The sequence below is a fragment of the Mixophyes fleayi genome, chromosome 3 (genome assembly GCF_038048845.1).
Source record: "Mixophyes fleayi isolate aMixFle1 chromosome 3, aMixFle1.hap1, whole genome shotgun sequence".
NCBI classification, from domain to species: Eukaryota; Metazoa; Chordata; class Amphibia; order Anura; family Limnodynastidae; genus Mixophyes; species Mixophyes fleayi.
Window position 1 is genome coordinate 41,790,777 of NC_134404.1, and position 27,265 is coordinate 41,818,041.

At 41.2% G+C, this 27,265-nt stretch overlaps 1 protein-coding gene across 1 annotated transcript in view; it reads left to right on the top strand.

Moving 5' to 3' along the window:
- VSNL1 (visinin like 1) overlaps positions 1-27,265 on the top strand; it is a 116,600-nt gene that overhangs the window by 31,997 nt on the left and 57,338 nt on the right. Inside the window, exon 2 of the mRNA XM_075201401.1 lies at positions 21,015-21,183. Within this exon, the coding sequence (XP_075057502.1) occupies positions 21,022-21,183 (162 nt within the window). The 5' untranslated portion in view covers positions 21,015-21,021. The remainder of the gene's footprint in view (positions 1-21,014; positions 21,184-27,265) is intronic.

The window sequence follows — 27,265 nt, forward strand, 5'->3', positions numbered from 1 at the left end:
GCCACCGTGTTTGTAATTAGTTTGTACTGCGCTGCCTACGTCAGCACTTTATAAGTAAAGCACAGTAATAATAATCTTGTCGCTTGTTTTTGCTGCTTGGGATATTTCACTAATGACTTGTTTTCGCTCCTGTCCCGGACCTGTGTAATGTTATAATTGTAACATAATTATTACTATATTGGTATTTCTACAGTTTGTCTGCTAAGTGGCAGCGCAATTAATGCACAATTAAAACACGGTTTTCATCATGAATAATTTCATGCTTTAATGCATGAAGCAATGTGAGGACTTGGTCATTTTCAAAACGTTTTAACATTGATTCATCTGAGAACAAACGTGTGTAAATATGCCTAGGAAATGCGAGCAAGTTCAAAGGAATATTAGTCTGTGAGCCGACATAGTCACACAATTGATTTGTTCTCCGTGCGATTTATATTTTTGCAGATAAATTGTTTTCAGGTCCAGCAGGCAGCTCTTCTAAAGTGTGTCTATCAATCTTAATCTTTTTTTTTTTCTTCTGATGACTAGATTATTTATTCTTTAATAACAAAGAGACATAATCGTGCTATATGCTTCTGGAATTTTCTAGAGATGGAGAGGCAAAATGGCTGCCGGTACAGGGCAAGATGGCCGACCTATAGGCATCTATGTCAGTATCGTATTGTAGGCCTTACACCCCAGTGATGGACAAACAAGGCAGAAAATGTAAGACTTGAAATGTATTTGTCAGGCGTCCCCCCGCACACACATTAGGTGCCAGGGACTACTGCCTTTTCCGCCCCTCGCGCGCCCCCGGCAACAGGACGCTACTTCCGGTTCTCAGACGGAAGACGCCTGACTATCGCGTCCCCGTTGCTAGGCAACGAAAACGCCAGCAGCTCCTTCCGGTCAGAGCAGCTGACCGCCGATCCCACGTCCACCAATGGACACTATTTAAACCTATCTCTGGCACAATTAGGGTGCCAGAGTATCTAGGTCACACCTTGTAAGTCTAACTACATACCTGTCTTCCTGGATTCTGACCTGGGTCTGCCTGACTACTCTTTTGGATCTCCCTCTGGACATATACTGATCTCCTGGTATAGACCTCTGACACTGCTCCTGCCTGCTCCTTTGGTACCTGTATTGCCCGCACGGTGTGACTTCGGACTACACGACTACTCTTGTTCACCGACCCTTCGCTGGTAGCTATCTGGAAGGGCCGCGACCTGCACGTCTCTGCAGCGGGCCCCAAACTCCCTTGCGGGGGTCCCAGAGGTGTGTTTAGACTCCGCGCCTCCTAGCTTAGCAGCGCCAATACCGGCAGGTAAGACCTTCAGAGCAAATCTGTTCCTGACAGTATTATGTCTGAACAAAATAGATTCTTACAGGGATATTAAATATATGGTTAAGTCATCAAATCTACATTTAGTATTTTTGGCATTTTTCTTTATTAGGCGTAATTGTTATTGGACTTTTGTGCCGTCTTCTCTTTTTGTCAGTTACCATGGATGCCCTGATTACTGGGAGCAGTAGGTTAGCATTTCATGTAGAAAGCATTACCTTCTATGTCTACAGTGTCTAGTGCTAGTTAGGTGAAATACAATGTCTGGTTGCTAGGGGTTTTTTGCACATTTGACACCTACAGTAAATAATCCCTTATAATACATTTAGATCAGTGATGCCCTTCGTGCCTCCACCTGTGGCCTTCAGCTCCTCCTGGCTTTGTTAGAGCTTGGAACATCTATGTAGAATGCCGGCTGATGAGTTATTACAGATAGATGTCTCTTTCTTTGTTTAAATGTGTAACTTATTACTGAGATTGAGGGAAATGTGCGGCTCTTTATAAAGGTTAGAGGGTCGCCGTATGCGGCCGCTGAGTTGCATCAGGTGGCCAATCGCGCATTTAAATGCCAGGCTTGCAGACGCACACATGTTGCAGAACGGGAGGCTGTTTTTAGTAATTAAAATAAATCAGATTACCATAGCTGTAGATGAAAGACAGACCGTACTTAGAGGTTCTTGGTAAGCGGTGCTTTGCAGTTTTCTGTATGTAGAATCCAGCATGTTTTCTCGACGCTTTGGGGAAAAAAACGTGTTCCCACATCCCCTGTGTCTTTCACACGTAAGATTCTCACACATTCATCTTCATGTAATCTCCCCACGGTGATATCGTTAGGGTGGGAATAAAGGTCAATGGGGCTGGGTGGACAGACTTAAATTGGGAGGCTGGAGAATTTTTGGTTGGTATATGGTAACATAAAATTTTTGTGACGTTTTTATTTTTTGCATTCCCCTTCGTCAATACGTAGTTGTACGACCTCTGCTAGTTGTTACAGCCAGAAGTCTGATTTTTTAAAACAAAACAATGAACTTAACTGGTGTTGTGTACATATCAATTGGTGCAGGCTTCAGTCATCCAAGATGGGCTCTGACAACTAGCTCTGCTTATGTGGCCAGTAAACTTTTATCCATACTTGCCAACTTTTCTCTGTACCCCTCCAAGAGATCCTGGAGGATAGACGAAGTTTGACTGAGGAGGTTGCGTCATTTTGGCCCCACCCCCATTATATTATGATGTATGATGTAGTCACGTCAATTTGTTGCAAGGGCGGGGCCAATGTTATGCAATTCCACTCAAATCACCTCATTGGGGTCCCCATCTTGCCCACTTCACTAAGAAGTGGGCATGGTGTGGGAGAATGGCCTGCTCTCCCAGGAGTCCGGGAGATCTACCCGGAATTCTGAGTCTCTTGGAAATTCAAGTATGCCTTTGTCTGACTTCAAGTGCTAGGAGCTGGCTGAAGACGTATGGACAGCAGAGTATCCCTGCAATGCGGGCTTAAGGTTTCGATTTATTAAAATACGTCGATAAAAAAAAATCACCCATGACCGCAATTACAATTATAATATCACAGAGGCAGCTGAGTGATATTCAAATAATAAAGAATTGTTTTCATTCATTTTCGGCTGTTATTGCCATTCATAGATATTGATAACATAAGAAGGATTGCCGCTGTACTTGTTGATAAATGGGCTTCCCAATGGAAAGCTTTTGCTGGCAATACTTGGTGAATATTACTGCCGACTATAGGTGGGGACACCTTCATATACAGGGCAGGGGAAGCCCTGTCTCCTGTGAATAAACCCATAGGGCTTTTCACCGATTAATAAATAGGGCGTTAAGTGCCGTTCTGAAAAATTGGATGCAACATAAGTCACTTTTAGGCTTTTAAAAACAAAATAAAGTTTGGATACAGTTCTCCTTTAAGGCAACTGACTCCAGGCTTAATTGTAAATTCACCATAGAAAGTAACCGTGGTGCATATCTGATGATGTCTAGGAGTATTTAAATGTGTAAATGTCACCTTCATGTCCTGCATTTCAATGTGAGCCCTCAGACAGGAAGACAATGTCAAATGTATTAACCACTGCAAGTCATTATTCTGGAAGTTAGAGGAGGACTAACCAGAGTCATTTGATGGTCAGCCCAGCAAGTACTGTGTGTCCTCTCTTCTAGTGTGCACCTCTCTAAACAAACTGACCCTGAGACGCTTTACAATATGAAACCGTCAATCACAATACCATGCCAAGGTCAGAAGAGAATACCATTGAATACCAGAGTTCCCTGGTATGCCAATGTGTTTTTTTTCTTATTAATTTAATATTATGTTTCTTCTCCATCTAAAGCATTTCTCATATATAAGGGTAGATTTATCAAACTTTCTTACAAAGAGAAGTGGAGGTGTTGGCCATAGCAACCAATCAGATTCTAGCTATCATGTTCTAGAGTGCACTAGACAAATGAGAGCTAGAATCTGATTGGTTTCTACGGGCACATTTCCTTTTTAGAAGGTTTGATAAATCGACCCCTTAGTGTGTTTGGGGCAAAAGGTTCCACTTCCCTTCTACAAGTGTGTCTTTAGCAACCGAACGCTGGGCAACCTCCTGGCCCCTCCACCATCACAGGCTGACTGTGGAAGACGCCAACTGAACAGTTGTTCAAAGCAGGTACATAGGGTTAAATATAAGAGAAGTGGAGGACCATTTTAATTTTTCCTCATCCATTGACAACCTACAGCCTCCTTTCTACTTATAATATAGGTTGCTAGATATGGTGGTCCGTTCATGTGGCACCCAGCTCCTCCAAACGGCAGCACCATGCTTTATAATTTTATTTTATTTCTTAATTTATTTTGTTTTGCGTTCCAAAAACAAAAACCGGAACATGAAAAATGAACATCAGTAATATATGTTATTATTTTACCTGCAGTTACTATAAGCCCTCAGGCTCTTCACTAGGGCACTTGTGAACCGTTAGACTGAATCAGTGCTGAGTATGCCAGAAGGAGCCATGATAATATATACAGTAGATGTAATGCCCTGTATGTCCGCTGTAATTGTAGTATCCAGCAATATTCCGCTAATAGTACTATGGGTCTATTTATTATTGGGAGATAACTCCCTTAACTCCGGCAAAACTGGGTACAAAGCATAGAGAAGCATGTTTACCGTGGACTGCGGTGGTACAGGTGCTGCCACAGTCCTGTTATCTGCTACTCAGGATACGGGATGTCTATGATACACTGGGAGAGTCCTAACCCAGTAGAAGACTCCCAGTCTGGGGAACAGGAGACACTGCCCCCCTCCTCCTGCTAAGGTAAGAAGCAGCAGAGAGGCTCAGAAATGTATTTTGATTGTCTATAAATCACAACCAGAATTTATTTTCATCTATAGTAAACCAGTTGCTTATATTTTATACTGTGCAATGCACTCTGTACTTTTTAATATTTGCCCTCATCAATATGTACAGGAATGATGATCATATTTTTCCTAGCCAAAGTTTAGGAAAAAATGCTAAAAAAAACCTAGCGAGTATTGAGCGATGTTTTATTAGACATGCAAACAAGACTTTTTGGTAACATGTCATTCTACATTATGCACAGATATAAGAGGAGTAGGAGATTTCGATGGTGGCGATTCAATGGTGGTGTGAAATATGTAGCTGCGCAAATCATGTTGCCCTGCAGGGGGTGCAAATGCAGAAAATATTTTGCCTGTAGGGCAAATACTGCAATCCTGCCAACACTCCCTGTTTTGGAGGAACTGTTGCGATTCGTCAATCCCGAAAGAGATGTGGGCTAGGCCACACCTGTTACTTGCACCATTATGTCCCCGATGTAGGCGGGACAGTCCCGATTTGAGACCTCTGTCCCAGCATCCCGTTCAGGACACCTCTGTCCTGCGGGTTGGAATGTTGAGATGTATTCTGTTCACTCCCCCGTGGTGTGGCCACGCCCCCTGTCCCGATGGCGCCTAACCATGTTGGTTATGCATCATTTGTATGTTATATATGGGCGTCAGGAGATTGCGGAGTGGGTGCCTTAGTGGCATTATTATAATTTGTTGGGCAAAGTTGTTCATATGTTTTGCTGTATGAAATTCTTAAATTTGCCCATGGTTGTTTGTGCTAAATATTTTTCTTTTTCTATCTCATTATCTAATCTATGGAGTCAGAACGCAATAGATTAATATCATCTTTTCTCCATAGATGTCATGGTTTCGGCGTGATAAAGCCTTCCTTTGTCACTGAACTGTTGATACTTCTGAAATAAAAGCATCTTTGGAATCTGTGTGTTTATATAGGAATTGTGCTGTGTTCACGGGAGTTTTGCAATTGGAACGTAAATGCTTTTGACATAATGGTGTCTGCTCAATATGGAGTTTACTGGTAAAAAAAATAAATAGAATCTGTAAACAAATATGGTCTTAACTACACAAGAAGTCTAAGGCAAACCGCATACCTTCTGTTTGTGGCTGAGTGCCATATCTATTTTATTACACTATCACAATTTGGACCATTACATATGCAGATTAAATCTGTGCTGTGATAACGTGATAGATCGTTAATGGCTCAATATCTTTAATTGTCCTTTTTATGAAATGAGCAACAACAATATTTTTTTTTCTTTTATAAAATACATAACTACATCATAATGAAAACATATAGGGCCTGAGTCATTAAGGAGAGCAAGGCAACAAAAACGAGCAAGTTTGATCCGGGACAAACCATGTTACAATACAAGGGGTGCAAATTAGTTTATTATTTTGCACATAAGTTAAATACTGGCTGTTTCATGTAGCACACAAATACTTGATAGCTTTATTTTTACATTGAAATTTAAAATTGATCTAGGACATGCCCTACCCCAACTATAAATCTGTCCCCACATTTTAAATGTACCTCGCCCTCTAATGCAACATGGTCGTGCCAAGGTGCAAAGTTACTCCTTTTTTATGGTTAATGACTCAGGCCCTGAATGTCAAGAATAAGTTGCCTGTGGCATTTTCCACATTCCAAAACTTGAGTTCAGGTTCATAAAGGCGTAACTTGTGGAATACTAATGTAGGCCACATTGTACCTGTTGTCAAATGCGGTACTCATCATATGCACTAATACAGCTCATGCCTTTGAAATAATGTATATACTTTTTAACAGATGAAACACAGTTAATGCATAATATAAATAGAGACAAGGGATAGACTGATCAAACTTTCTACAAAGAAAGTGGAGGTATTGCCCATAGCAACCAATTAAATGTTAACTACATAGTTGCCTACTCTCCCGGAATGTCCGGGAGTCTCCCGATTTTCTGGGAGTCCTCCCGGACTCCCGTGAGAGCAGGGCAACCTCAAGGTTCCCGATCACTGCAGTAGTTAGTTGGCGGGTTAATTGACAAGTATGTTGTTTAATAAATCTACCCCTAAATACTACAGACTAATGTATGTAGATGAGAACAAATGTGATTAAAGAACAGTCACACATGAAAACAGGTAAACTGTGTACCTTAAGTAATATATCAGTCCTGTTCCGCCTGATAATATCGGTGTAAATAACTGTTTTCTATTAGTAAAGAGTAATTTGTGTGGAAAAACAAGCGACACTGAATCAACATTTACATACATGAATGGGAATTTAGTAAACATTCAGGTGGCTATTACTTTACACACATAAGGGCCTAAGCACGTTGGCTAAGTGATTAGCAATTCTGCCTTGCAGCACTGGGGTCATTAGTTCAATTCCCAACCATGGCCTTATATGTGTGGAGTTTCTATGTTCTCCCCGTGTTTGCGTGGGTTTCCTCCGGGTGCTCTGGTTTCCTCCCACACTCCAAAAACATGCTGGTAGGTTAATTGGCTGCTATCAAATTGACCCTAGTCTGTGTCTGTCTGTCTGTGTGTATGTTAGGGAATTTAGACTGTAAGCCCCAATGGGGCAGGGACTGATGTGAGTGAGTTCTCTGTACAGCGCTGCGGAATCAGTGGCGCTATATAAATAAATGATGATGATGATGATGATGATAAGTCATTAAGGAGAGCAAAGCATAAAAAAGGAGTAACTTTGCACCTGTCCAAAACCATGTTGCATTGGAAGAGGAGGTAAATGGGGACAGATTTATAGTTGGTAGGGCATGTCTTAGATCAAGGGATAGATTTACTAAACTGCGGGTTTGAAAAAGTGGAGATGTTGCCTATAGCAACCAATCAGATTCTAGCTATCATTTATTTAGTGGACTCTACAAAATGGCAGCTAGAATCTGATTGGTTCCTATAGGCAACATCTCCACTTTTTCAAACCCTCAGTTTAGTAAATATACCCCCAACTATCAATTTCTGTGTAAAAATAAAGCTATCAAGTATTTGTGTGCTAAAAAAACAGCTAGTATTTGTCTTTTTATAATAAACTAATTTGCACCCCTTGCATTGTAACATGGTTTGTCCCAGAGAACATTTACTTCTTTTTTGCCTTACTTTCCTTACTTTCCTTGCCCATAAGTGTGTACACTTGGTAAAATTTATGGACATATAATGCAATCTGGTAAACAGTTACAGACACTAGTTCAGTAGTGGGCACCAAGCACTGTGCTCTCTCTGCTTCCTCTGCAGGGATTCCTGGGCCGGCACACACAAGAGACACAAGTAGGAGGTGGGAGTGCACTGTGCTCTCTCTGCTTCCTCTGCAGGGATTCCTGGGCCGGCACACACAAGAGACACAAGTAGGAGGTGGGAGTGCACTGTGCTTTCTCTGCTTCCTCTGCAGGGATTCCTGGGCCGGCACACACAAGAGTCACAAGTGGGAGTGCACTGTGCTCTCTCTGCTTCCTCTGTAGGGATTCCTGGGCCGGCAGACACAAGAGACACAAGTAGGAGGTGGGAGTGAACTGTGCTCTTACTGCTTCCTCTGCAGCGATTCCTGGGCCGGCACACACAAGAGACACAAGTAGGAGGTGGGAGTGCACTGTGCTCTCTCTGCTTCCTCTGCAGGGATTCCTGGGCCGGCACACACAAGAGACACAAGTAGGAGGGAGTGAGGTTTGCTTTCCTTTTTTCTGCAGGGATTCCCAGGCCGGCACACTTGAGATACAGGGAGGAGGAGGGAGTGCAGTGTGCTCTTTCTCCTTTCTCTGAGGTGATTCCCAGACAGAACACACAAGAGATGTGAGGAGGAGGAGGGAGTGCTGTGTGCTCTTCCTCCTTCCTCTGCGGTGATATCCAGACGGCACACACAAGAGATGTAAGGAGGAGGAGGAGGGAGTGCTGTGTTCTCTATCTCTTTCCTCTGCAGGGATTCCTAGGTAACGCACACAAGAGAGACAAAGAAGAGGAGGAGGAGGGAGTGCTGTGTGCTCTCTCTCCTTCCTCTGCAGGGATTCCTAGGTGGCACACACACGAGAGACAAAGAGGAGGAGGGAGTGCTGTGTGCTCTCTCTCCTTCCACTGCAGAGATTCCAGGACGTCGCACACAAGATACAAGGAAGAGGGAGTGCAGTGTGCTCTTCTTCCTTCTTCTGTGTGGTTGGAGGGCCGCACACAAGGTTGCCTATTTATTGAGTTATACAGTATAAACATGGACTGTTAACAACCGTTATACTTGATTCTCTCGTCTGCCATGCTTCTACATTTTGTTCTGTTTATTAAGTGTACATTCCTAGCATATAAATTGCCAAGTTTTTAATGTGGAGAAGAGGATGATAGAAGACTTTTCCTGATTTACTACATATATATTAATATATAGAGCACAGCTGGTGGTATGTGGTTGGCTAATAATCTGGGTGCAGGTTATAGATGTTTAGGTGTTGTGATGAGCCACCATGGTCCTGGTGGGGAGGTGTATTTATCCCAGGTTTATAAAACTGGGTCACTTATGCGCAGTAGCACTGAAGACCGGCTGCTGAAGTGGTAAAATGTCTCTTACTGTAGCCAGCCAGTATCGCTGGCCAGCTGGGTATCTTTCAGCTGCTCTGGTGACATTATATAGTAAATTGCAAGATTTTCTATCGCTGTGATTAGTAATAGAAAATTGTAGCTATCGCTGCCTAATAGTAAATAGAGCTCAAGGTGCAATTTCTTTTTTTCTCCACCCAAAATGTTGTTCTGGGATTTGTAATCTGGATTCTTTGTTTCGCTACATCGACTACACAAACACTATCCGTTCTCTACACTGACTACACACAAACTATCCGTTCTCTACACTGACTACACACACACACTATCCGTTCTCTACACTGACTACACACACACTATCCGTTCTCTACACTGACTACACACACACACTATCCGTTCTCTACACTGACTACACACACACTATCCGTTCTCTACACTGACTACACACACACACTATCCGTTCTCTACACTGACTACGCACACTATCCGTTCTCTACACTGACTACACACACACACTATCCGTTCTCTACACTGACTACACACACACACTATCCGTTCTCTACACTGACTACGCACACTATCCGTTCTCTACACTGACTACACACAAACTATCCGTTCTCTACACTGACTACACACACACTATCCGTTCTCTACACTGACTACACACAAACTATCCGTTCTCTACACTGACTACGCACACACTATCCGTTCTCTACACTGACTACACACACACACTAATCGTTCTCTAAACTGACTACACACACACACTATCCGTTCTCTACACTGACTACACACACACACTATCCGTTCTCTACACTGACTACACACACACACTATCCGTTCTCTACACTGACTACACACACACTATCCGTTCTCTACACTGACTACACAAACACTATCCGTTCTCTACACTGACTACGCACACACTATCCGTTCTCTACACTGACTACGCACACACTATCCGTTCTCTACACTGACTACACACACACACTATCCGTTCTCTACACTGACTACACACACACACTATCCGTTCTCTACACTGACTACACACACACACTATCCGTTCTCTACACTGACTACACACACACACTATCCGTTCTCTACACTGACTACACACACACACTATCCGTTCTCTACACTGACTACACACACACACTATCCGTTCTCTACACTGACTACACACACACTATCCGTTCTCTACACTGACTACACACACACACTATCCGTTCTCTACACTGACTACACACACACTATCCGTTCTCTACACTGACTACACACACACACTATCCGTTCTCTACACTGACTACACACACACTATCCGTTCTCTACACTGACTACACACACACACACACTATCCGTTCTCTACACTGACTACACACACACACTATCCGTTCTCTACACTGACTACACACACTATCCGTTCTCTACACTGACTACACACACACACTATCCGTTCTCTACACTGACTACACACACACTATCCGTTCTCTACACTGACTACACACACACTATCCGTTCTCTACACTGACTACACACACACACTATCCGTTCTCTACACTGACTACACACACACTATCCGTTCTCTACACTGACTACACACACACTATCCGTTCTCTACACTGACTACACACACACTATCCGTTCTCTACACTGACTACACACACACACTATCCTTTCTCTACACTGACTACACACACACTATCCGCTCTCTACACTGACTACACACACACTATCCGTTCTCTACACTGACTAGACACACACTATCCGTTCTCTACACTGACTACACACACACACTATCCGTTCTCTACACTGACTACACACACACTATCCGTTCTCTACACTGACTACACACACACTATCCGTTCTCTACACTGACTACACACACACACTATCCGTTCTCTACACTGACTACACACACACACTATCCGTTCTCTACACTGACTACACACACACACTATCCGTTCTCTACACTGACTACACACACACACTATCCGTTCTCTACACTGACTACACACACACACTATCCGTTCTCTACACTGACTACACACACACACTATCCGTTCTCTACACTGACTACACACACACTATCCGTTCTCTACACTGACTACACACACACTATCCGTTCTCTACACTGACTACACACACACTATCCGTTCTCTACACTGACTACACACACACTATCCGTTCTCTACACTGACTACACACACACTATCCGTTCTCTACACTGACTACACACACACACTATCCGTTCTCTACACTGACTACACCCACACTATCCGTTCTCTACACTGACTACACACACATAATATCCGTTCTCTACACTGACTACACACACATACTATCCGTTCTCTACACTGACTACACACACACTATCCGTTCTCTACACTGACTACACACACACTATCCGTTCTCTACACTGACTACACACACACACTATCCGTTCTCTACACTGACTACACACACACACTATCCGTTCTCTACACTGACTACACACACATTATCCGTTCTCTACACTGACTACACACACATACTATCCGTTCTCTACACTGACTACACACACACTATCCGTTCTCTACACTTACTACACACACACACTATCCGTTCTCTACACTGACTACGCACACACACACACACTATCCGTTCTCTACACTGACTACATACACTATCCGTTCTCTACACTGACTACACACACACACTATCCGTTCTCTACACTGACTACACACACACTATCCGTTCTCTACACTGACTACACACACACTATCCATTCTCTACACTGACTACACACACACTATCCGTTCTCTACACTGACTACACACACACTATCCGTTCTCTACACTGACTACACACACACTATCCGTTCTCTACACTGACTACACACACACACTATCCGTTCTCTACACTGACTACACACACACTATCCGTTCTCTACACTGACTACACACACTATCCGTTCTCTACACTGACTACGCACACACACACACACTATCCGTTCTCTACACTGACTACGCACACACACACACTATCCGTTCTCTACACTGACTACACACACACTATCCGTTCTCTACACTGACTACACACACACACTATCCGTTCTCTACACTGACTACACACACACTATCCGTTCTCTACACTGACTACACACACACACTATCCGTTCTCTACACTGACTACACACACACACACACACACTATCCGTTCTCTACACTGACTACACACACACTATCCGTTCTCTACACTGACTACACACACACACTATCCGTTCTCTACACTGACTACGCACACACTATCCGTTCTCTACACTGACTACACACACACACTATCTGTTCTCTACACTGACTACACACACACTATCTGTTCTCTACACTGACTACACACACACACTATCTGTTCTCTACACTGACTACACACACACACTATCCGTTCTCTACACTGACTACACACACACACTATCCGTTCTCTACACTGACTACACACACACTATCCGTTCTCTACACTGACTACACACACACACTATCCGTTCTCTACACTGACTAAACACACACTATCCGTTCTCTACACTGACTACACACACATACACTATCTGTTCTCTACACTGACTACACACACACTATCCGGTCACTACACTGACTACTTGTAAAATGACAAATCTGTTTCAAGATTGACTTGTTGACATTTGGGTCTCTATGTAATCAATGTCTCCGCTATTTGAAGCAACCTCAGAACCCACAGTGCCCACTCGCACCCTCTGATCCGCAGGAGACACACTATTAGTGGCACTTGGCGTCTCCTCTGCAGCTTGTGCCTTTAACTGTGCAGCTTCTTCTCTTTGGGGACCAGAAGATACTAACTAGAAAATTGTTCCAGAGTTTAATAAAACAGACCTTATCAAGGCATTTAACCAGTGACCCATTATCTGTGCAATATTCTGTACAACTTCCTACACGTATCTTCCTGATCTTTAATTCTATTATGCAACTATTAAGTTCTTTAGGACACAAAGGAAGAAAGAGTGATGATGATGAGGATTATATGATCTAAAATAGCATTGTGCTTGCAGGCTGAATCCTGTATAAAATAGTGGCAGTGGCGCTTATAGGATATCCCAGGAAAATCGGGGAGGTAAAGATAAATGACTTGAAATATGCTTAACATAAATACAGGTCTTTCCTGAGAGTAATTTAACATGCACCAACTAGATGAGACCATTGCTATTTATCTGCAGTCAACAATCTCTGTTTCCAGTCGTAGCCAATTTGGCACAGATATCGCAGTCATGAAAAGCTTTAAATCTTTTATTTGTTGATTTAATCTTCTATGCTTGTTGTGTACGTACTGGAAGAACAACAATGTAGGGCTGTGTCCTTGAATACAATTATCCTATTACCCTATGTCTTGCAGTCGTGATTTCCTATTACACCCACGTTTCATTGATATTGTGATATTGTGTGGTATGACCTTCTTGTCGCCCACGGGCACACGGAACAGGAGATAACCGAGAACTATATTCCACCTACCGGTATCTTCCGCTCCAGGATTCATACGCGGCAATGGCGTGTTTTCTGATTTATATATCTACAGAAAAGTCCTACTGTTTGTTCTACAACAAATTGATGAATACAGTATCTGTAATGGTTTAAAGGAACAGTAATAATTATGTGTGTGTCTGTGTTTGCATATACACTTGTACAGATACACATAACATTTACACAATATGCTCTTTATGAATTTTGTTACAAGTGTTTCTGACACAGAGGACCAGAGTCTTTAAGGCACGCCAAAATAAACGTATTGTGCATTTTAAAAACAAAAATGCACATACTTTGGCCATACACACGACCATATTTAGCTACAAGCGGATCTGAAGAAACTTCTATTGTTGACTATGGCTAGAGATCCACTCTGCTCTAACAGACAATACACTGCAGAATACGTCCAATCTATATGTGGAATATAAAGTTCCAGTGGAACACACAAGTAAAAAAAAGTATTCATTGATTGTCACCTGTTAAGAATATAGTCATTAATGAAAAACCAATAAAAATAAAGTATTTTTCCCCATGTAATACATTTGACAGGATGTTATTAATGTCTACTGTGCATAAAATGCATTTTTTCTTTCACCAATATCGGCCGATCAAAGCACGGGGGGGGTGGGGCCAGGATGATGCAGTTAGCCCCACCCACTTCACCAATGAAGAGTGCGGGATGCGGGAGGTTGCTCGACTCTCCCGGTAGTCCGGGAGAGCTCCCAAAATTTTGGGAGTCTTCTGACTGTGAGGAGCTTTGCTACACAAGGTAATAAGGAAGGGCATATCAGACACACAGGCGTGATGACCATTTGCAGCTCCTACAGTCTGTCACGAATCAATGCAGAAATACAGCTTAGGAGCTACGAATAAGGTGAAAAACATTCAATGTTTATTTGCAGAAGAGTATTGACAGAAGATGTAATAATGAGCTTTGCAGAATTACCAGGTATACGGCAGTTTGCAGGTAAACAGGAGGTATGGAAGGATTCCAGGCAGCAAGTGCAGGGAAATGCAGAGGTAATTACCAGGTTCACAGATGATACAGGTAAGCAGAATGTAAGTAGAGATCCCAAGCAGCATAAACCCTGGAGCACAGCAGGAGGTAGTAACAACAAAGAATAACAGGATGTGGCCACAGAGTGTAACATCAATAGCCAGCAACGAATGCTGGGAGAGACAGGTATACATAGGGAACACCCAGGTGCCAGGGATAATTAGTGCAGCAGGTTAACTCCTAAGGGACTAGAAAGGCACAATAGCAGCACCTCTGGAGGATAGAGGTACTGCTGCAACACACAATAATAAAGTCTGATTGTCTAGGAGGCAGGAGCTGCCAGGCAAAGCTGCATGCACTGCAAGGGGCTTGCAGGCAGATCCTGACACAGTCACTGTAAGGAGCTCTTTTACACGAGTTAATGAGGAGCGGAATGCCAGGCACATTGTAAGAAAAGACAAGGGTTAATTTTAAATGTGTTTTAGCATGGTGTAGGCATGGGGCTGTGTTTTTATCAGATATTTCCAGATAATGTCTTATAGATAGGCAGCTATAGGACTGTTAGACCAACATAGGTCCTAGAGGATTATAGGTGACACAAGTATGTGTGACTTGTTCCTTGATCTGAGCCATTTAAATATGTATCCTTAATATTTTCTGGGCAAATAAGGAGTATGTAGGTATCTCCTAAAAGGCACGGAGTTACCCAGTTTCAGCCATTATACAAGTGGTATCACACGCACCTTTGAAGTAGCACATATGTGGCTGAGAACTAACCTATAAGGATTGATAGCATTACTATAGCTACCATCTACTCTACACAGCATTATCATCTGATGCACCTCTTAGTACATTTGAAAATACAATTAAGAAGTTATGCATACATTTATTATTAGATTGGAGATAAATATGTGTAACAGGTTCAGGGCGCTAATAAATAGGACGTGTATAACAGAGTAAAATAATGACATTTATTAAGCCATGGTATGCACAAAAAAGTTTCCGGCCGGAAATATACTGGAATAAATGTTATCACACACGATATATACAAATATCAACTGAAACCCGATAATGCAGGATAAGTGTATCAGTCCATGCATATCGGTATTGTGCCAAATGGTAAAATTATGTATATGCGCAGTACAGAATTAGAATCCAAAAAACACAGAAAATGACACAAAAAATGGGTAAAGTCTCAAATGTCCAAAAACGGGTATCCAAAAAACAAAACAAAACACAGAACACCAAAAAATAAATAACAAAATATGGGCTGGTGTGTAGTGGCCGTGTAGGCAGAGTACTAATGTCCCAAGGAATTCCTGATGAGTCGGCGGGCTCGCTAAATGGCAAAGGAGCTCAAACCGGTTTTGTGAGGAGGGCAAGTGGTAGCCCTTGGTGGATAAATATTTGAATAGTTCCAAAGGTCTAGTTAGATCAAGAATGACTTACATAACTGCATCCGGCAGTAGCAGATATCCGCGAAGCAGAGGTTCCTCCTGTAGTGCAGCAGCTTTCCTGGTCTCTCAGCCTAGTGATGGATCGCGTAAAGCCGCAGCTTGTGTACGTGGGACGTGGCGTATGCACGCTCTTGTTTATTCCTCGTAAACAGCGGATGCCGGATCTGTAGGTGTATAGATGTTAATCTCACATGCTTGACATGGATGGAGTCTTGTTAGTGCTAAAATCAATATGGTACAGTGTTCTAACCAACGCGTTTCGCTCGTGTTCAAAAGAACAAGTGAGCTTCCTCAGGGATTGTCTGTAATGAAACTGGTGTTTCTTCCAGTCCTTTTGTAGAGCCCGGATGTAATTAATTAATTAATTAAACAGCACCACCTGATTTTCCGGGGATTCAGCTGGTGATCATGAAAGTAAAAGTAAGCATAAAACAAATAGACATGAAGCAAGTGCATAACAGTTTGTAACTTGCATGCGGATGTTCAAAGTCCACGAGAATGTAGTCCATGTGGACATGTAAGATGTGATTATACACTAAATATAAATATATATTTGTTTAATACATTTGTGCACTTTCTATTCAATAAACTGCTGTAATTTTAAAATTTCCACAATTATTATTATTATGGAATTCAAAAAAGAGACCATGTGGAATTTGTGGTTTTCCATTAGCGTTGCAGCATTTATCTGCCAGATTGTTGGCTGTAAGGACTAGTGTACACACTATAGGGCTCATTTACTACCGGTACATATGGATGCACAATGTGCATCGAGCCACAGCAAACACTCAGCATTATGGGTCTACCCATCAACATGTGGTACGTCTGTTGTTCTATCACTGCCCATAGTGATACTCTGCTGCCTCAGCGATACTGCTCCAGAGCGCGTCTCTGGGCCAGTCTCTGGGTATATGCGCCTGTGACTAACCGGTTTACACATGGATAGTGGAGTCGTAAAAAGGTATATATGAAAATAAGTAAGAAAAAAAAGTTAAATATTCTAAAAATATTGAAAGGATAAGGCATTTTTTCATTGATATTCTGTTAAGATCATTTATTGCGGTGCATATGTTCCGCAGCAATGCATGTTAAATAGGCTTCCCCCATGCTTTATGTGGGGAAGCTGTCCTTGGCTAGACCCGGCGCATCTAAGCGCCAGATGGGCGCTATCATTAACTTTGGCACTGATATTGCTGGCAGGGATCCCTTGATGTGTAAGGCATAGATCAGACTTTAATAAACAGATCCCTTAGGGGCACATTTATCATTCATCGGCAGAATTGAGAAATAGTTATCAATCCTTATCGCATGGATAAGGATTGATCTATTTCTCAAATTTATTAAAAATGGAACACAGAAACAGCAGTTCCGAAAAACTGCTGTTTCTGTGATAAAAAAAATCATACTTACCCCCCTCTTCGGGACGCGCTGTCTCTAGGATCTCCTTCACGTCATCTTCGTTCCTCTTCTTCTTTCCATTGCGCATGTGCAGTTCCACAATTCTGCGAGCGGTGAGTGACAGGGAGGGATCATGTGATCCCTCCACACATGCACTGTCCAGCTCTGCTCTTCGGAGCAGAGCTGACAGCATTGGGTTTTTTCATTTCTGATAATGTACGCCAGCTTCAGCTGGCGTACATTAACATGACAAGTTCCCGAAAAAAATGTTTTTTCGGGACTTGTTAGATTGCGGCCGGGAGCAGTCACCATTCTGTTGAATGGTGACTGCTCCCAAAAACGAAGAGGAATGCAAAGCAGCAGATATCCATGATATCTGCTGCGATGCACCCTTAATAAATTTGCGGAGGACAGGAGGACACCTTAATGACCGGTTAAAAGCACTATCGTGCTTTATTAAATATGCCCCTTAGTTTTTATCAATCTGGTAAAAATTCGGCAATGGAAGCAAATGTGGTTGTTTTGGTTAGGGCAAATTTTGTACCTCAACAAATTTTTGCACATATGAAGCATAAACTGAGAGTCTTCCACCTCATTCAAAAAACAGATGTCTTGTTTTACATAGCGTATAAAAAAATCCCTTAGTTGCTCTGGCTTAGGGGCATATTTAATAAAGCACGATAGTGCTTTTAACTGGTCATTAAGGTGTCCTCCTGTCCTCCGCAAATTTATTAAGGGTGCATCGCAGCAGATATCATGGATATCTGCTGCTTTGCATTCCTCTTCGTTTTTGGGAGCAGTCACCATTCAACAGAATGGTGACTGCTCCCGGCCGCAATCTAACAAGTCCCGAAAAAACATTTTTTTCGGGAACTTGTCATGTTAATGTACGCCAGCTGAAGCTGGCGTACATTATCAGAAATGAAAAAACCCAATGCTGTCAGCTCTGCTCCGAAGAGCAGAGCTGGACAGTGCATGTGTGGAGGGATCACATGATCCCTCCCTGTCACTCACCGCTCGCAGAATTGTGGAACTGCACATGCCCAATGGAAAGAAGAAGAGGAACGAAGATGACGTGAAGGAGATCCTAGAGACAGCGCATCCCGAAGAGGGGGGTAAGTATGATTTTTTTTATCACAGAAACAGCAGTTTTTCGGAACTGCTGTTTCTGTGTTCCATTTTTAATAAATTTGAGAAATAGATCAATCCTTATCCATGCGATAAGGATTGATAACTATTTCTCAATTCTGCCGATGAATGATAAATGTGCCCCCTAGAATGCGCATTGTCGAATATCTAGATACAGGTCCTAGGTCCTTGGCGGGAGGAAAGCTCATTTTGTGTTGCATCTGAAAGGTTTTGCGCTACGTAAATAACTTAGCGGTTGGACAAATTACAGTGTGGTCCCAATACCACAAACTATTATAAGTTATATGTGTTGTCTGGCAAAAATGATGCTGCAGACTTTTGTCGTTTTTTTCTGGCCGACATTTAAGTATGGTTTGGTAATTGATCGGGTTATCGGATTAAGGACCTCAGGGATACTCAGCACGCCCATGTCTACAAAATGCAAAATTGTGTCAGAAATTCTAATACTTAGTCCTGTGTCTGTAATGAAACAGTGGTTAATTAAGACCATTCATTTGGAGTAATTGCTGAGGTGTGAGCACTGAAATGTTTCTCGTGTCATTGTGGACTGGCTGATTGCCAATATATAAATGATTTCAGGCGTAACAAGGATATTAAGCAAGTAAATGGATGATAGGAGAAACATTATAAGCAGTCTGGGAATAAATAAAGTTTAATGCTTCTGACTCTGGAGATTAACGGCCTGTGTGTGCCTAGGATAGCGGGCACCTCTGACGGAGGGTAACGTGTAACAAGACATCCACTCTGTGTAAATAGAGAGATTCATTAGTGGCATTACCTGTTTTTTTTTGTTGTTTATTCGAGTCTGAACCATACTTACATGTAAAATCTAAGTATCTGTATATAGAGCCTTCCTTTGACATGCAAAATTTGTCCATGTTTCTTAGAAAGCCCATCCATATATATTAATGGAGTTACCATCAGAGATAACCCCAGTTGAGTAAGCCCATCAAGCATCAAGAAGGTAATGCCCAATCCGGTAACACCATCCGAGTATGGCATTTTCTGGATTTTTTTGAATGCATTATTTTTTTAATTATTTTTTATTGATTTGTAAAAAAGAAAAGTACTCGTATGCTAATTATACAAGTACCACTGCAGTTCAAAGATGTATTCAAAGTTTATTTGGATTCTAACTAAATTGGCCCCTGTGTGTGTGTTTGCCTGCCTCTGGTTGGGAAGATAGATTGTAAGCTCCACTGGAGAGAAACTGATGTGCCTCAGTAAAGTTCTCTAATTGTACAGCACTGCATAATATTTTGTATCTAGCATAAATAAAAGATAAAATGACTGCAGAATATAACAATTTGTGATGACAAAACATACCTAAATATGGCAGTAGACAATGACGTAGAGGTGGCTTTACATTCTTTTTGTATATGGTCTGACAGCTTAGGGGTTTGGGACCCAGAGGAACACATGAGTTTTCTGTGAGTTAAGTTAATTCAGATTTGTCAGCAACTTAGGGTAAAGTGCATTTCCAGATTTGTAAACGTAGAATAAATAGATTGGAATTTTGGGTGGAGTTTTGGGATGTATGAAATATTGACTGGTGGTTCTGACCTTAACAATGAAACAGAACTATGAAGAAGCTTTGTAATGTTACTATGGAACATAGTTGTAGTTATACCCAAAGGAATGTCAATAAATGTGTTGTATTCTACCGGCACATTTATACTCTTGCATGAATACTGTTAACGTCGCCTCTACTCAGGGGCGGAATGCCCCATAGCAAAATTTGAGAATGGGGTGCTCAGAAACGGCCTCTTCTCACTTTGTGCACCTACCATTCTACCAAAGCGTTTAAGTTTACAGAACAAAATGGCGGCATTTGCGCAGGATGAGAGCTTTTTGCGGCGTGAATCCAATGCGCTTCGTACAACTCCCGAAAATGTGCTTTTTATCCTAAGTTACTTCAGGTTCTCTATGACGCTGTATCTCTGAATCAAAATGGTTCCTTTTTGTACAGTAATCAAGATGGCTGACATTGCACGTATGTTAGGTCAGTTGTTTAAGAGCTAGTTTATCAGGGATATTGTTTTTCATAGAAGGCAGCCATTTTGTGTGCTAAACCAAGTGTCATATAAATGTAATCATCTAATGGGCCTCTATGGAATTGCTGATTTCTCAGGTATTTGGTTTCAGCTAACAAAATATCTCCTTCCACTGTTTGTAAGTGACAGGTTCACTTGAGATAAAAAATAAATATATTGTACTTCATTTTCATACCTTTCTGCATCAATTGAAACAAAGGTGTGTGTGTGTGTGTTTTTTTTTCTCTAGAAGCAAAATGGGTAAACAGAACAGCAAGCTTGCCCCTGAAGTGATGGAAGACTTGGTGAAGAGCACAGAGTTTAACGAGCATGAACTCAAACAGTGGTATAAAGGATTCCTTAAGGACTGCCCAAGTGGCAGACTGAACCTGGACGAGTTTCAGCAGCTTTATGTAAAGGTAGGTTACTGCCTGCTGGTTAGGTAAGATATATTTGCTGCTGTTCCCACTAGACACAGATCAGTCATCAGCCTGAGGCGCAGCACAGCCTGATTTTAAGTTTAGTCTAATCCTAAACTTTGTTCCCAACATCAAATGTTTTCCTTTTCCACTCGAAATTACTGAGAAGTCCTCTGGTACTGTTCAGGAATTACTGGGCAAGATTGACCTACACAACACTTTTATAAATAAAACACATTATTCTTAAGTATTCACCCATTTTTTTGTCTTGTATACTTATTTTCCCCCCTCCAAAATCCCCTTTTTCTATTTTTAAATGGTACAATTTTAATATTTCCTAAACAGTTGAGAGTTTTTGGTGAACTGTTTCCACTGCCTCATCACTTTTGTTCTTTAATTAATGTACACAAATGACAGGTTGAATGTAAGCAATACTTATAATGATTGTGAAAAATGTATTAACAAAAAGTTTTTATCCGCATAAGATATATATTCAAGGCCATGCTGACTTTAAATGGAACGAGACCACACAAATAATGGCATTTATTGGAGGAGATTACTTTAGCTAGGTGTCGTTTAATTTTTAATTATACCTTATACTCTAAAGGTATATTTACTAAGCAGCGTGTTTGAAAAAGTAAATATGTTGCCTATAGCAACCATTCAGATTCTAGTTATCAATTATTTAGTATATTGTACAAAATGACAGCTAGAATCTGATTGGTTGCTACAGGCAGTAGAATATTGTCTAAACCGCGACACTGTTCTAATAAAGAAGAAAACTTATTCTTGTATATTGTTAAGTGTCCTTTCTTCAATATATTGTATTGTTATGTTTATTAGAAATGTAATGCTCAATTGTCACTTTAATCAAATGTTCACATGACCCATAATAAGCTAGCTAAATCTTTTCCGAAAAGAAAAGGTTTCTGTCTTGTACCTTCTGACTCTGTATTAATGTATTTATTTCACTTGGTTAATTATTTTGGGAAAACCACATACCATAGATATTCTTTCAAAGACCATATTGGTATATCAACAATCCCATAATTAGTCTATTGTAATTTACTATTCTTATGCACTGAGGATAAAAAATTATTATCCCTTATTATTAAACCTGGGAACAGAGTGATCCCTTCAGTTCGTGCTACTTATTTAGATCATTGGCTTAGTAAAAAATCCTTATGCTGTCTAAGTTAGATGATTTGGCAAATTCGTAATGCTGAGTCTGCAACAATAAGGTGCATGAATATGGCTCAGATTATAGTAGCCTGAACTCTGATATAAAGCGCTCATTTATAATATGATATGTGGATTCCACTAATATTAATATCGATCAACTGGGTCAAATAGTATTTAGATATTTGGTAACAGTAGGAGCATAGAACTGCACCGTCCGCCGACACACGATTCGCTATAAGCTTTGACAAGGCAAACAGATAAACAGAACAGTTATATGTGACAGTATAACTATTAACTAGTCACTGTAAAGTGGCTTCTTTTCCTCTCTGTACTGATGTAAATTTGCCGTATATGTTCCCTGATTCACAGGTTGATCCGCACTATGCTGCATAATAAGTAAGGATATGTTAGTGTTCAGGTTATCCATTACCTCCGTACTCATGCCCACGCATGGTACAATCAGGTCATCAAGAAGCAACTGCTAAATTAGATAGATCAAGATAGATCAAGTCACCAGGCCGAAGGTCGGGATAACTGGGATTATTGAATGACACGGATGTAAGGATATCCTTAATTAGTTTGACTTGTAACAGCATCTGGGTGTTATCAGATTAAACTTCTTTCTCTTCCTTTTTTCCCTTACATGACTAAGTCTATTAAACCAAACTGGGTGTGATAGGTGTGCCTCTCACAGGTAGTCTATTCTCTCTTCTTTCTTTAATTGTATCTGCCTTTATACTACAGAGAGAGCACCCTAAATAAATGAATACATTACAAACTTCTATTTATTACAATCTATTTAATAGATGAGGTTTTTCCATGTTATACCTCCTTGGTGCGGAAGGTTTCAATCTTTGATATAGTACCTGCAAACATTCCAGGTCATAAAGGGTACACCACCCCCATCCCCGAATACACCATAACTATGACCACAACTGCCCACGGCCCGAAAACGGCACTCCTTTACTGGAGGCCACACCCCGTTCAAATCCCGAAAATTGTGACAGCCTTGGGTAAGTCAGGATTGTTAGCATATATACACTATGATACAGTAGGGTTTAAGGTTATGAAACAGAACAAGCAGAACATTTGCTGAAATCTATAGCAGCTAATCAGCTTTGATTATTCTAACTGCAATAGCTAAAATATGATACTTGATTGGTTGCTATGGTAGGATTACACCACATCATTGCGCTTTGCACTAGGGTTACCATATGTCTTTACACTATAGTTACCCTTGCTCTTTGCACTAGGGTTACCATTGCTCTTTGCCCTAGGGTTACCATTGCTCTTTGCACTAGGGTTACCCTTGCTCTTTGCCCTAGGGTTACCCTTGCTCTTTGCACTAGGGTTACCATAGCTCTTTGCCCTAGTGTTACCCTTGCTCTTTGCCCTAGGGTTACCCTTGCTCTTTGCCCTAGGGTTACCCTTGCTCTTTGCCCTAGGGTTACCCTTGCTCTTTGCCCTAGTGTTACCCTTGCTCTTTGCCCTAGGGTTACCCTTGCTCTTTGCCCTAGGGTTACCCTTGCTCTTTGCACTAGTGATACCCTTGCTCTTTGCCCTAGGGTTACCCTTGCTCTTTGCCCTAGGGTTACCCTTGCTCTTTGCACTAGGGTTACCATTGCTCTGACAACAATGTCCACAGGTGCCATTAAGCATTGTTTATGTCCTTTACGAGCCATCCCGTTTCTCCCGTATAACTATTAACTAGTCATTGTAAAGTGGATTCTTTTCCTCTCTGTACTGATGTACATTTCCCGGGTGCTCCACCCGGCTGATTTTACTTGCCATCCGGCTCTCGGAGCCCAACAGAGTCCTATTATAATGGAATAAACCTTTGTTTCTCCTATTAGAACAAGCACTATGTGAGCACTACAACCAGCAGTGTGTGTTGGACCACTGACCACCAGTCTGACCAGTCCTGGCAGGTGTGGGCGATAGCCTCCAACATTTTTCATTATTATTGCAAAGTATTACAACTACCCCCACTACTTCTCAATTTACTAGGGAGGACACTGGGCTTCCAACTTTCCCAGATCTCTGAAAAGTTTCCTGTATGAATATCCAGTGCAGCCATGTGTTTACCACATACTTGCCAGCTCTCCCGGAATGTCCGGGAGACTCCCGAAATTCGGGTCGGTCTCACGGACTCCCGGGAGAGCAGGCAAGTCTCCTGCAACCCGCAACAGCCTAGCTTAAATGACGAGATTTGCGGTGAATCGCCTCATTTTGGCCCCGCTACAAAACGGCATTTCCGTTGCGGTGGCGGGGCCAAAATGACACGTTTGGCCGCTCCCTGCCGCCTCCCATCCTCCAGTCACACCCCTCTCCCGGAATACACTTGCCAAAAGTTGTCAAGTATGGTTTACCATTTGCTGCTATGCTTTCCCGTGATATTGGATGGACCACTGTACTTCTCTAACCACATATTGTATTGTGAATACTCAGACTTCAGCTTGTCTCTCTGAACTGATAAACACCCGTCGTATCTGCATTACATATTACTTCTTTGTCAGACTCCCACAATGCAGCGACTACTGTCAAACACAAGAGCTCTACCTGCAAACTACACAAAAACTACGGGTGCCCTAGAGACTCAAATGTCAAACCGTAGTTTCTGTGCTACAGAAGTTATGGATGTGAGCAACCAAATATATTCAAACCTCCATAATAAAGAAGGAAAAATTATGATACTTCTAAGAAAAATAGCCCCTTTGCAGCAACATATTTAATATATTAGGGAGAGATTTACACTGTGTTCTTCTCCACAGTCCAATTCAATAAAGAAAACTATTTTTATTATTGTCTAGAAGACTGAAGTAGTGTCTCTCTCTACTGTTAACATCATGCGTCTAGAGTAAAAGCATGAAGTATGTGTATTCTGCTTTGTACCACTAATTAATGACAAAAGAAACATTTAAACAGAAAGATTCAAAGGTCAGATGCTGTATTTAGAGTGGTAGAATTGTCTGCGAGCAAACATTGTGCAGGCATGACATTTTCCAAACCGCGCGGGTTGATTTAATTTTTTAAAAAAAACAATAATATTGAATTATTATGCTGAAAATTTTAGTCAGACAGGCTTATTATTATGTATATGTATACTTACATTTACATATATAAATATTTTAGAAGTGACAAAAGGTTTGCCTGGGTTTCTGCAGCTGTGGTCAGAGTGGAAATTTAGAAGTGGCGGTATGGAAAATATAAACAAATAGAATTTGATAGTATTACAATGGAAGCAGCAGGAGAAGTGGCGGTATGGCATACCATTGTATACCAGTCCACTTCCACCACTGATTGTGCCTGTTAAACAGCTAACAAACTTAAATAAATATGCATATGAGCTTCTGATAACATTAACAAATATATTACTGTATGTCTTCATAGAACGTAATATATGTCACAGTGTATTTACGTTTCCTGTGTAGTGGTGGATATAGAGCCGCCTGTAGTACATTGCCGTACACTGCATCCAGTGGGTGGTGATCCCAATGTTAGCGGAACCTCAAAATAGTGATTTATTAAAATCACAGTGGAAATATGAAAGGGGTGGGGCAGAATGTCCCAGGTGTAAAGGCATGTGATTGGTTCCTATCCTACCTGTCCTCTCCAGTTTTCATTCCACACCCAAGATGTACCCGCCTACCCTTTCCAGTTTTGCCCAAAAATGTGTGGTTATTTGTGCCTTTAAGGCTGGACCTCAACATTATGGGGGATATTTACTAAACTGCCGGTTTGAAAAAGTGGAAATGTTGCCTATAGCAACCAATCAGATTCTAGTTAACATTTATTTAGTACATTCCACAAAATGACAGCTAGAATCTGATTGGTTGCTACAGGCAGTAGAATACTGTCTAAACCGCGACACTGTTCTAATAAAGAAGAAAACTTATTCTTGTATATTGTTAAGTGTCCTTTCTTCAATATATTGTATTGTTATGTTTATTAGAAATGTAATGCTCAATTGTCACTTTAATCAAATGTTCACATGACCCATAATAAGCTAGTTAAATCTTTTCCGAAAAGAAAAGGTTTCTGTCTTCTACCTTCTGACTCGCTATTAATGTATTTATTTCACTTGGTTAATTATTTTGGGAAAACCACATACCATAGATATTCTTTCAAAGACCATATTGGTATATCAACAATCCCATAATTAGTCTATTGTAATTTACTATTCTTATGCAGTGAGAATAAAAAATTATTATCCTTTATTATAAAACCTGGGGACAGAGTGATCCCTTCAATTCGTGCTAGAATCTGATTGGTTGCTATAGGCAACATCTACACTTTTTCAAGTAGTAAATATACTCTTGTTTTCCTAAATATTTCTGCAGGTAGTCAAATGGCAAATTTTATTCAGCTGCTCCGAACCATCTCCATAACCTTCACTGTAATATCTTGAGTTTCTGAGTGAGTGAATGTGTTGCTGCTGGATAACAGTTTGCTCAAACTGCATTTCTGTGGCTCTTACCTTTAATCTCGCGCACCTTCTGAAACGTCTCATGTGCCATTTTCATGCTGCTTGATGCCACAGCAGGCGTGAATGTCAAGTGCTAAATATTAAACTCCCTATTTCTTGGCAAAGGGAGAAGAAAACCTCAGAGCTTGTTCAAAAAGTAATTTATTTTCTCTCCCAATATTGACATTTGCTAGTTATTAGTGTCTGCAGAAATGTCATCTGCAACAGTGAGTGAAAAACAGGTAATAATTGTTGTGTATAACAGAATGACGCACTATATACAGATTACATAGGGTAGTGGGTATTATTTTTTTCGCATGATGTTTGTAACCTATGAGCAAAGATGAAAATCATTAGCTAGTTACATTTAACCCTTAAAGGAGTTTTCCTCATTTAGAAGATATAACACCATTGTACATACACATCTGTATTTTT